At 35.8% G+C, this 12776-nt stretch overlaps 1 protein-coding gene across 1 annotated transcript in view; it reads right to left on the bottom strand.

Moving 5' to 3' along the window:
• Positions 1–12776, bottom strand: part of SMC2 (structural maintenance of chromosomes 2) — a 29954-nt gene that overhangs the window by 13483 nt on the left and 3695 nt on the right. The window contains exons 6-12 of the mRNA XM_089638747.1: positions 12315–12471; positions 10592–10783; positions 9861–10005; positions 8323–8498; positions 1349–1606; positions 1018–1164; positions 711–929 (exon numbers count right to left, since the gene is read on the bottom strand). Of these exons, the coding sequence (XP_089494873.1) occupies positions 711–929; positions 1018–1164; positions 1349–1606; positions 8323–8498; positions 9861–10005; positions 10592–10783; positions 12315–12471 (1294 nt within the window). The remainder of the gene's footprint in view (positions 1–710; positions 930–1017; positions 1165–1348; positions 1607–8322; positions 8499–9860; positions 10006–10591; positions 10784–12314; positions 12472–12776) is intronic.

The following is a 12776-nucleotide window of genomic DNA, read 5'->3' as shown; positions in this document are numbered from 1 at the left end:
ATCAGGGAGATCGCTGACATCACATTGTCGGGGCCCACCTTAACACACCTTGTGCGCCGCTACCAGGTCAAACACCTGCTTCATGACTATCCCCTTGGCACTGTCCAGTAACTTACCCTCATGGCGGCACCTCCGGACATGGTTCCGGCTGGGTCCACCACATCCCCGTCCAGCGTGATGCAGCGCCGCATGATGCGCGGATGGTAGGTGACCTTGCGGGCCACATCCAGGTCGCGGCACACAAACGAATCTCCAAACACCCACTCCATGGCTGGACGCAGCTCAGGGTCAAAGTCTATCAGGGAGATCGCTGACATCACATTGTCGGGGCCCACCTTAACACACCTTGTGCGCCGCTACCAGGTCAAACACCTGCTTCATGACTATCCCCTTGGCACTGTCCAGTAACTTACCCTGATGGCGGCACCTCCGGACATGGTTCCGGCTGGGTCCACCACATCCCCGTCCAGCGTGATGCAGCGCCGCATGATGCGCGGATGGTAGGTGACCTTGCGGGCCACATCCAGGTCGCGGCACACAAACGAATCTCCAAACACCCACTCCATGGCTGGACGCAGCTCAGGGTCAAAGTCTATCAGGGAGATCGCTGACATCACATTGTCGGGGCCCACCTTAACACACCTTGTGCGCCGCTACCAGGTCAAACACCTGCTTCATGACTATCCCCTTGGCACTGTCCAGTAACTTACCCTGATGGCGGCACCTCCGGACATGGTTCCGGCTGGGTCCACCACATCCCCGTCCAGCGTGATGCAGCGCCGCATGATGCGCGGATGGTAGGTGACCTTGCGGGCCACATCCAGGTCGCGGCACACAAACGAATCTCCAAACACCCACTCCATGGCTGGACGCAGCTCAGGGTCAAAGTCTATCAGGGAGATCGCTGACATCACATTGTCGGGGCCCACCTTAACACAAAAAAAAAATTTGACCATTGTATATTATCTAAGCCCAAATTAATGCTGATTTTGATGGTGTAAATAAAATAAACCTTACGAGATCCTGTGCAATTTTGAGTGTCTGATTATCTATAACTCTCCCATGGATCTTGTTGAGCGGGATGATGGTGGTTCTCTGCTGCAGCTGACCTCGTTGCAATATCATCTTGCTGGTGACATCCGTGTCCACTATTACGTTGTAGAGCTGGAATGGGAAAAAAGATCATTTATCTACAGGCAATTAGGTATTCCCCAAAATCCATCCATCCTTCCATTATCCTTCCCTTCCCCACAGCCTATTGACTCCGGGTATAAGACTCTTCTGTGATGTCAAAAAATAAATTAGGTGAATATTGTCATTTTAATTTAGGTAAAATAAAGGGTCTTACCTTTCCGCCAGCCACAGTTTCCAGGGCTGTACAAAACTCCCTGTCTCTCACGTCCACCAGCCTGCAAACCGTGCCCTTCACCTTGCTGCGGTCGAACCCTGGTGTGGGGTCGGTAAACTCGAATTTACACCTGCGTAGCTGCGCTGACAGATTTTCCGTGCGCTCATTGAGGCGACGCACCGTCGGCAGGAGCTCTGCGCGTCTGGCGGACAGTTCATTGACGTGAGCCTCATCGTACCCAATGGATGAAAGGTCTCGCTATAATAAAAGTGTGGGCTTCAATAAACAAGATTTGATACATGCGCAGTGCTGCCATACTTATTTATTTATTTATTTAGACGCCGTAAAAGGCTTTTACAATATACATGATTTATGTTTACAGTGGTTCACAGGAGCGAAACAGTATTATGTTAAACAGAATTAATTACTGAGAAATTATGTTGAAAATTAAACAAAAATAAAATCTGGTATACATAGGTACATTAGCATTTTTATTTTCAATCTGTACAGTAGTTTAGTATTGAGGTTATTGTTACCTTCAATATTGAATTTGGTTGAATTTGCTGAGAACTAAGAGTTAGCTCTATTGAATCAGGGCTGTCAGTAAGACATCTCATAACAATTTTGGGAAAAATTATAGTTTTGATTAAGTATATAAAATTATTAGATAACACACTTCTGTCTGATATCTGATGTAAGTGCATAGTTTAGGTTCTGTGATAACTTATGAATAGAATGGTATTATGCCTAATAACATTGATAATTACGACAGAGGTATGTTATTATAGCCTTCTTATAACTATATTCCGTGCAGTTGAACACATCTACTACTTCTGAGAAAGCATTGCCAACTGCATGCAATCTAGGTATAAGCGAGTTTCTAAATGATTCAGTCCTGATATTGTTATTGAAATTAAAAAGAATTTTGGATCGAGTGGTTCTAGTGGGTATATGGAAGGTAATTAGGCTTAATATATCAGGGCTGTCTATAATACCATTGACAATTTTAAAAATAAAAGTCAAATCGGAAATAAGTCTTCTATCTGAGAGTTTAAGTAAGTTTAATTCTTTCATCAAGTGATTGTAATTTATTGATTCTATAGGTAGACCGAGTTTATAGTTAATGTATCTTAGGAATTTATGCTGAATTTTTTCAATAGAATCGGAGTGGATTTTAAAGTAAGGACACCAAATAGGAGAATTATATTCGATTTGACTTCGAACAAGTGAGGAATATAAGATTTTTAGTGTTGAAATATTTTTAAAGTCTCTGCCATTTCGGAGAATGAAGCCGAGCATTTTTAATCCTTTGTTGGTGACTGTTTCTACATGTGAAAGAAAGTTAAATTTTGAATCGAAAATAATGCCGAGATCGTTAATTTCACTTACAGAGGCGAGAGAAACATTGTTAATTTTGTATTGATAGTTAAGGGGTTGTTTTGTTCTGAAAAATCTTATAATATGGCATTTACTAATATTGAGATAAAGTTTGTTAGTTTTGCACCAATCTTGAAGTTTATTTAAATTTATTTGAATGTGAATACAGTCATTTATTGTTTTTATAATTTTAAATAGTTTAAGGTCATCGGCAAAAAGTAGCACTTCAACATTTTTATCAAATACAGTAATAATATCGTTTATGAAAAGGAGAAACAGTATTGGGCCTAAATGTGACCCTTGGGGTACACCGCTAGTAGCTATGAATTTGTGTGAAAGGTTAGAATTATTTTTTACTTGAAGATATCTATTTGTTAAGTAGCTATTTAACCATTCCAATAGTTTACCCTCAATTCCGATTTGACTAAGTTTATAGAGAAGAATTTTGTGGTTAACTTTGTCAAACGCTTTTACAAAGTCTGTATATATTGAGTCGACTTGGGTTTTGTTTTCGAGTGAACATGCTATAAAATTTTCATATAAGGAGAGATTTGTTAGTGTGGATCTGCCTGGCATAAATCCATGTTGATTAGTTACAATGATGTTGTTAATATGTATGGAGATTTTATCGAGGATAAGTTTTTCAAACAGTTTGGGGATAGTTGAGAGCATGCAAATGGGTCGGTAATTAGTGACATCATGAATATCGCCTTTTTTAAATACAGGTGTTAGATAGCAATTTTTCCATAGGTCGGGGAAGCAGCCAGAATTTAATGATTGGTTAAATATATGACATAGTGGATTGGCTATTATTGATGCACAGTTAATTAGAAAGGCAGGACTAATTTTGTCAGGACCCGCATTTTTCTTTAAGTCGAGTGTTTTTATTTTGCGTATAACATCAGGAACATTTATATGTAAAGCGGGAATGTGGACCGATTCCTTTGGATGAAAGGGTGGAAGTTGAACATTTGGGATATCATTATCGTAAACATTTTTGAAGAAGTCGGCAAACAAATTAACGATGTCATTAGTATCACTACTACTTTTCCCTTCGAAATACATGTATGTTGGTAGGCTAGGTTTGTTTTTTCTTAGTGAGTTTACATGTGTAAAAAAGTTTTTGGTATTTGAAGGAATAGACTTTTCTGTGTTGAGTATGTATGTTTGATATAATTTTTTGGAGAGCTTTTTACAGTCAGTTCTATATTTATGAAATATTTTGTAGTCTGAGATAGAGTTGCTCTCTTTGAAATTTTTGTGCCAGATTTTTTTGTTAATTATTAAGTGTTTTAAGTCATTATTAAACCATTTGGGGAACTTTGATGGTTTGAATTGAATTAAGGGAACATATTTTTCAATAGCCGTGTTGATGATGGAGTAAAAAGATTCAAGATTTTGGTTAACATTTGTGTTTTTGTCTAAAAAGGACCAGTCTGTACTTTCTAAGTATTTTGTTATCAGTGGATAATTTGCCCTTGCAAAATTGTATGAATATTTAGGAACACTATTAGAGTAAATGTTTAGGAAGTTGTTAGTAATGGTGATGTTTAAGGGAGGATGGTGGGAATCTTCGGGAAGAAGGGGGTCTATGGATTTACATAATTCTACTGAAGGATCGCTACTAAATGCAAGATCTAGTAAGTGGTGATTAGAATTGTATACGTTATTAATTTGTTTAAGACCTAGGAAATTTGACATATTTATAATTTCACGAGCATTAGCAGATGTATTAAAATGAGTTGTTGAGTTATCACTATGGGTAATCCAGTCTATATTGGGAGTATTGTAGTCGCCGATTAGCAGCATTCTAGCTTCCGGATATTTGAGCTTGAGGGCCTCTACATCTTCAATGTGGTTTACGTAAATTTGTGTAATTGATCCGGGAGGAATATAAACACATCCAAGAATGATTTTTCCTAGGTTCGTCTTGAGTAGTAGGAAATTTTGTTCTATATTTTTGTGTTTGCATTTTAGCCTGGATGAAGTTATAGATTTGGTGATTGATATTAATACACCTCCTCCTCTTGATTTGGTGCTGGTGGCGGTACTTCTATCTAAGCGGTAGGTGTTGTGTGAAGTGAAGCCTAGTTCTTCTATGTTAAAGGACGGATCCAACCAAGTTTCAGTCAGGAAATATATATGAAAGGGATGGATTGGAATCGATGATCTTAGCTCATTAAGTTTTGTGCGGCAGCCTCTGATATTCTGATAGTAAGCCATGATAGGTTTTAGTTTTTTGGGTTACTATTTACAATAACAGGTTTATTATTTTTGTATTTTATTGTGAGTCCAATCTCACCGTCTTTGGTTCTTTGGTCTAGTGTTAAACGTAGCTTGGTGAGATAGTTTCTTTGAGCTGGGGTTTGGTCTGAATAAATTTTAATACCGGGGTATTCGGTTATGTTGTTCTTTTTCTTCAGTATGTCTATGGCTTGGATGGAACTGTCAAGGATGACTTTAAGAGGTCGAGGTTTGTCAGGTTTTGTGATTCCCAGACGAAAAGTTGTTATGTTGGCTCGGGTGATGGATGAGTTAAGAGTTGTTAGTGTGGTTAAGATTCTCGTTGTATCATCAGTATTTTTTTCTATATGGGAACTGGCTGAGCTTTCAGGGAAGTTAAAAATAATTATGTTTTTTGACCGTTTTTTCCTCTCTTCGAGCTCATCGGCAGCTTCACACATTGATACAGTTGATGAGTTTGTGGATTCTTGTGATGAGTATGAATCTATCAATTTTGAAGAGACCATGTGCTCGTACGACTTGACCTGTCCCTCGAGAATTCCAACTTTTACACCTACATCCAACATAGTGCCAGAGAGGTTGGACAGTTTATTGAGTAGTTTGGTCATCTGATCTTTAGTTAGTTTTAAAGCGGGATCCGTTATGTTACTGTGTAGAGCACTAATTTCTTCTTTCGCTTTATTGATATAAGAAAGAGCATCTGTGGCACTCATCTTGCAAGTTAGAATTTGTAAAATTATTTTAATTTTATTTTATATAATATGCGGTGACAACCCTGCACTTGAGTTGTCTGTGACAAGTTAGATGGGCTATTCACTTGCACACTTCGATACTCTGAATGTGTATGTCAGTAGTACTTCCTTCTGTATGGCGTTTGTTTGTGTGCCTAATGCGCTCTGGTGACAGTTGAGATTTGAGATATTAAGTTATAAATAAAGAGTTACCAGTTAGGCAGCTGCAACTATTATTACACTGTTTAAGTTTAGATTTTAGTTGAGTTTTCGTAATAAAAATCACTTCATAGAGTCCTTAGATTAATGTTTACTGTTAAATTTTGTGGAGCAAAAAAAATATGTGTTCACTGTGACACTTGGTATTGTTGTATTATATGTATTGTTGTATTATTATGATTCTACATCGAATTCAAGAAACCCTTGCCGATACGATGATGTGCGGAGTTCACTGGGTTGGCGACATTAGACTTGTTGTTATCTTAATTTCGACAAGCTTCAGGAATGTTTTTTTTGATTTCCATTCAAGCTGTCATAATGAGCAATTACTAACCCCTCAAGATTTGTTCATTTTAGGAACAAACAACTATTATCCGTAAAGTCAATTGGTTAATTTTTCGAAACAGTTCAGTCTCATAGAAATCCTCGTCTCCTTTACATTCATAGTTAGAAATATTAACTAAATGATGTTAGAAAGAGAAAACAAATATACAAGTTAACCACAGAATAATTCAAATGTACACCTCTACGATACCAAACATTCCAACTGCAATTTAAGAAATATTTATTAAACTTTTTTAATTTTTCATTAATTATTTTTATATGAAAGGACGAATAAGTGAGGTAAATTAAATTCATTGCAGACATAAAAAAAAACATTAGGTGAGATATTTTTTAAAACTTTTTTGTTTGATTCCAAAATTTTAACATTTCAAAAATTATATGTGCATTCTTAATAATAAAATTTGGAAGTGCTTTTTATCACCTTACAAAAACAGTTTTTAGTTTTCAGATACATTAAATAGTTTAATACATCTCCCATTAAAAAACACTATTGCATCACTTGCAATAGTGTTTTTGTTTACACATTAATAGTTCTTTAATTTATTGCTATTAATATCCTGTTTACTACTGTACGCTAGTAATTCATTGCTATTAATATCCTGTTTACTACTGTACGCTTGTAATTCGATTATCACTGTATTGTAAAAGCCATTGTATGGCGTTTGAATAAATAAATAAATTTATTTGAATTTTGTTGAGAAGCGGAGATACAAACAGATTCTCTGACTTGCTGAGAACATCTTTAAGAAATATAACAGAAAAATATAACAATATGCCAGAGGCCTGAACGGATAACATCAAAATAACATATGGGAGTTATTTTTCTATTTCTTTTAACTTAAGAACGAAAAGTCACTAATTTTAATATTGAAGAAAAGCTAAAAATGTGCTTCCATCTAGAGCAGTGTCGGCCGAAAGTTTTTTACTTTGTGTCAAACTTGCAAATGGGATATGTTCTGCGGCACACCAAATATAAATGCCTTTAAAAAGTAAATGTACTTTATTAACATGAATATTATTTTATCAAATATACATAGGTGGTAATAATTTTATTAGTAAGAAGGGTGCAATTGATTTTTAGAAAGAATTCTGTCAAAAAGCTGCTCTAAATTAGATGAACGAACACATAACTCTTCAAAAACTAACTTCTTCTGTAACGTCTCTCGTTTTATGGATTTCATTTCCACAAGTGATGAAAAACCAAATTCGTTCGACGATCCAAATGGCAAGAGAGATTTAATTGCTGTTTTAGCCAATCGAGGGTATTAACTCCAGAGCGATATCCAAAATGTTGACAACTCTAGCTCAGAAAATGAGGCTTTGTGCACTGAGTCGTTGTTTAAATCCATTAATTTTTCCTCCTCTGTTAGTGTCAGGTGAGTACCGTTGGCAAAATTTTAAATATTTTTGAGGAAGCGTCTACAACCGGTAAGCAATCTTGCTGTGAGTTTTAACTTTTCTGGTCCACAGTTCTAACTTGATTTTAATTTTCCTGTAATTGTAATAATACTTTCATTCGCTCTTCGTAGGCGTAAATATAAAATGTTTAATTTCTCAAAAAGATCATTAAGAAACATTACTTCCAGCCACCAATCATTCTTGTGAAGAAAATCATATTGAAAGAAGACATTTTAAATTAATAGAAATTATTTCAAATTTCAAATTATAAAATGTCTTCCTTCGCGGAACACAGTTTGGCCGACACTGATTTAGATTAAACCCAAACTGTGGTATGTACTTTGAACATATTTATAATGGGAAATACAGGTATACAAAACACTTCAGCAAATGCAGAGAAAGATATGCAGCTAAAGCAGTATTGGCAAAAGGCAAAACTCATGGGCGAAGAATCTTCAAGACAGATTTAGTAGCAACATAACATCTCTGTTACATACTGCAGTGTCACAAGTTTAAGCGGAAATTGATAAGAAAAAAAATAATAGCGAAATTGTACAAATACTGAACCTCAAGAAACGGAAATAAATAAGAATAAATGGTTGGAGCTTTGATAAATATGAAAATTGATTCAGCAGAAAGATGTAGCATTAAATTTGTAACCTGTAACTTGGCGACATCCTTCTCCATGGAGGATATGTTAGCCTGGTCCTTTTTGTACTGCAGACTGGTAGTGGCCACGTCCTTCTGCATCACCTTCAGCCGGTTCTCAAAGTGCATCTTTTCCATCATACACTGGCTGACTTGTGTGGAAGCCTCAGAAGCCATTTGCTTGGCAGCTGGAACAAATAACAACAAATATTCTAAATAATTCTACATGGGAAGATAGGAAAATTTATAATATTTCCAATGACAAAATAAGCAGTTTGAAAACCAGAGAAGGCATTTTCGAACCTTTTATTTAAAATTTCAGAATTTATCTCATATATAACTTAAAAAGTTTACAGTTAAGAACTTTTTCATTGAAAACCTTACACACTTTCCTAACTTTAATTAGCAGACTTTAGATATAAAGCAGAATTCAAAGTGTGTATTTGTGAGTGCCCGCGGTGGTAATGTTGGTCATTTCATCCATCTTATCAGCCACATTAGAGGAGAAAATGATTTCACACCATAGACATATGAATATTAGTAGACCTGCCCTAAGTGATTAAAAGCGTATTATCCCCACTCCCCATACCGGTTCCAATGGAGCCGGCTGTGCTCGCGTATGGCCTCAAGTGAAATTTGAAAACGTGACGTCATCATTCTTGTGAGAACTATGGTCGAGGCATCATCGGTTCATTTTACGAAATAACACGGCAAAATGTTGACTTGTACTATGAAAACTTGTAAAAATAGATGTGAAAAAGAGAATAAACCCAATTGTCGTATTACATTCCATATATAAGTATTATTTTACTTTATTTTAAGCATATTCACATCGTATAATATAGATCAGTTTTAGAAACATATACTATCACACCGAGAAACGTCTGGACGCGAAACACAAAGCTGGTTGGTTGCTGGGAAATAAATTATGAACATTTATAAAAGTGTCTTAACTAAATACTTAAACGAAATATTCAACTCTGAAAATAGTACCGAATTTTTTTGCCGAATTTGGACTTCGCAAATTTGTTCATAACGTGGCGAGTAATTTGCGCTCCCATGTAAAAATGTCTATTCATTCAAAAGCAGATTTTACTTTTAAGAAGTAAATGGTGATATTATAATGCGAGATGCCTATTTACTGTCAGATTGATTTATTGACGAATCACAGTCAGCCTTACTCCCTTCGTTCTTCAACAGTTGATTTTACCCCTCGCCATTATCTTCTCGTCTATTAATTCCTATGTCTGTGTTTCACACTATAAAAGACGTTAACCCGTTTCTCATAACTCACCAAAGTCGTCTTGTTAATTCATTTAAATTATTCAGTCCACAAATTAATACACATTGCATTATTCAACGAGTTGTCATTTCTTCATTCATCGGAATCATTGACATTAACAGCGGCAGACAAGTCAGCACAATACCCAACAGAATGTATTCTTCAGCTTACAGTCACAGACCACGACAAACCGTGGAAATCCTGCACACATATTTTTACTATAATGATTGGATTTTGAAAATATGTTCATATAAAAAAATGGTCTCACCCATTAGCTGATCTTGCAGTGAAGACTGTCCGCCTTCAGTGACCTGCAACCCGGAACTGACAGCTTGGAAGCGCTCCTGGACAGCGGACAGAGTCTCCATATCCTCGGTCATGGCTTCTCGGAGACCTCCGAAAGTACTCTCCATCTGTAGATGTAAACAAAAACCTTAAAGATAACTGCCACTTTAGTGTGTTTAGTCGTTTAGTAGTTTAGTGTGGCCAGTGAAACAGGACTAAAAATAATATGATCTGATTCAGTTAGGTTACCGAAACTATGATTCAAGGATTGGAAAATCGGTACTAGAATTGAAGCAGACTGCATTCAAGAAAAATATGACGATGATTACATTTCGACATTAACAAATCATTATAACATTCTTGTTTCGACTGATTTTGAGTTCAAAATTACGCTGGTATTAGAATTCAGTGATTTTAGTGATTTCAGAGTGGTAAATACTTTCAGTAGCTCCCTAGTGTACGGCTTCCAATCAGAATCTAAACATTACTTGAAATGGTATTAGCCACACTTGCTGAACAGATGTGAATAGCCAGGTACTTCAATTCTTCCTCTTCCCCTTCTCCACCCTCTCCCCACTCCCTTCAGCCTATGAAGATATTGGGGACATTGAAACCCTATTGGAGATAACATGGCCCCACCTGCTTCGGGCAGTTGAGACCTTTTGTGCAAAAATTATATAAAAGTTTGTACAAACATGGAAATAAAATTATTACCGTATCCAACTGTTCCTGTTTGGTCTTCAGGGCCTTCTCATCATCAGCGATACTGCTCTGCAGCAACCTCTGCTTGCTCCGGTGTGTTTTGAGACCCTCGTTGGTGGATTTGCTCTGTGCGGACAGTTCTGCCTCCCTTGCCTCCTTCACCTGCAAGTCCTTCTCGATGGTCTGCAGCTCCCCTCCCGTTTCCTGGAAAAGGCATTATTTAACAACTAAATTATAAACATCAAACACATTTTCAACCACCGAGTGGTATATACTCTTGGTAGCACCCTGGTGAAAAACCACCATGCAGAACTAAAATGTTACGTTATTTTTTTAAATACCCCAAACTAGGCAAATGCCCGTATCATGGTGGCAACATAATACAAATAAGAACATATTATTAAAAAATTATACAATGATGTACATAAATGTAATAAAAGTAGAAATAAAATTAAACAACAATGAGATAAAAGCAAAAATATTTTTTTTAAATAACAAAAAAAACAAACTTGAAATCTCACTAGCAGTGTTTTGTGGCCAGAACTGAATTGTCAGATACTTTCCAAACCTTTGTCTTTCACATATCTTCTTTCCTTCCCCACCCCCTTCAGCCTCACAACATACTCTAATTAGGGATTTTGTAGACCCACTGGCTTCGGGAAGTTGGGACTTTTGAGCGGTATTATCATATTGATATTTTTTTTTTTTTTTTATTGAAAATTTTTGTTACATTGGAATAGTTGTAAAATACAGGTTAAGAAAACGAAAATATATAAAAATACAAGGAAATATAAAAAAATGTAAAATGCTTGGGTATTATAATAATTTTTAACATTATGTGTTTAAAATATATAATAATTATCTTAAAGATTTTAAGATTACACATAAAAAGTATCACACAAAATCTTAGTTTTCTTAAGAAAAATTGTATAAAACGGAGTTATAAGCGAAATGAAATTTAGATATGTACATATAAAAAAAAGGTTAAATTCTGCCTACGAGTAAATACTACATATATCATAGAAAAATATATCTAGTAAATTTTAGCAGTAATTTGATATATTTTTTACAATGTTTTGACGCAAAATGGTCTCTTCAAAGATTGTAAGTAGTGAATTGTACATTTAAGGGACAATAAAATTAATATGCCTTTGGACTAATCTGGTTTTGCAATGGGTTACTGCATATGCACAAGTGCCATGTCCCTTGGCTAGAACAGTTTGAATTTTTTGTCAAATTGTTTGGACGCATGTAAATAAATTTTTAGACATTGAATGCTATAGGTTTATCTTACGTCTAAAATATCACTTTCTTGGAAAAATTGTTTGGAGGGGTCAAATTTGAGTTTATGTATTATACATAATTGATTTTTATACAATTTCCAAGGGTTTTGTGTAATTATTGTATGTTCCGCCCCAACAAATTATTCCTTAGGAAATGGATGATCGAATTAGTGCATTGTAAACAAGTTTCATGGTTTTTATACTTATTTGTTTAACCACTGAGCATTTTAGGGCACATTTTGGCCAATTTGCAAACACACATGAGCGTCCTCTGGCCAAATGTGGCCAAACCAAATGGTTAAAAAATTCCAAGTGCTCAAGGCTGGAATTGATTATATATATCGGAATGAATGGCAAAAATATCTAAAACAAAAAAATAAAGTTCTGAAGAGATGAATATGCAGATGCGATGTTCATAAAATGATAATTTTGAAATCAGTCCAAGCCCTTACCTCATCCAACTTTTTATTCATTTCTGCAATCATCTTATCCATCTCAGCATTTTCCTTTTGATTATTTGCAATAGTACTATGTTTGATTTTGATTGAAGTTTTAACATCGTCCACTTTTTTCGTTGCATTCGCTGTATTCTCTACGGCGCTTACATATCTGAAGATAAAAAAAAATAATTTAGTACACATTTGTGCAACATTTGGTTTATACTATCTGAGAAATAATTCACATATTGGTTTGTTACACTTTCCACTGTCTGATCCTTTAAGACATTTAACTACAAATTTTAATTAATAACTCATGCCGAGGCTTTAAGAAAGTATCACTAAAGCAGGTATCAGACGGTTCACTCAGGTGAATGTAAAATCGAGTGAATATTCATTTTTGTTTCATTCCGCGATCACAAGGCACATACAGAATGATATATAGAAATGAACGTTCACCTGTTCCTTTCCTATGAA

The sequence above is a fragment of the Hesperophylax consimilis genome, chromosome 13, assembly GCF_061612785.1.
Source record: "Hesperophylax consimilis isolate HC1 chromosome 13, BYU_Hcon_1.0, whole genome shotgun sequence".
NCBI classification, from domain to species: domain Eukaryota; kingdom Metazoa; phylum Arthropoda; class Insecta; order Trichoptera; family Limnephilidae; genus Hesperophylax; species Hesperophylax consimilis.
Note: the sequence above shows the minus strand (reverse complement) of the source record. Positions and strands in the feature narration are given on the sequence as shown.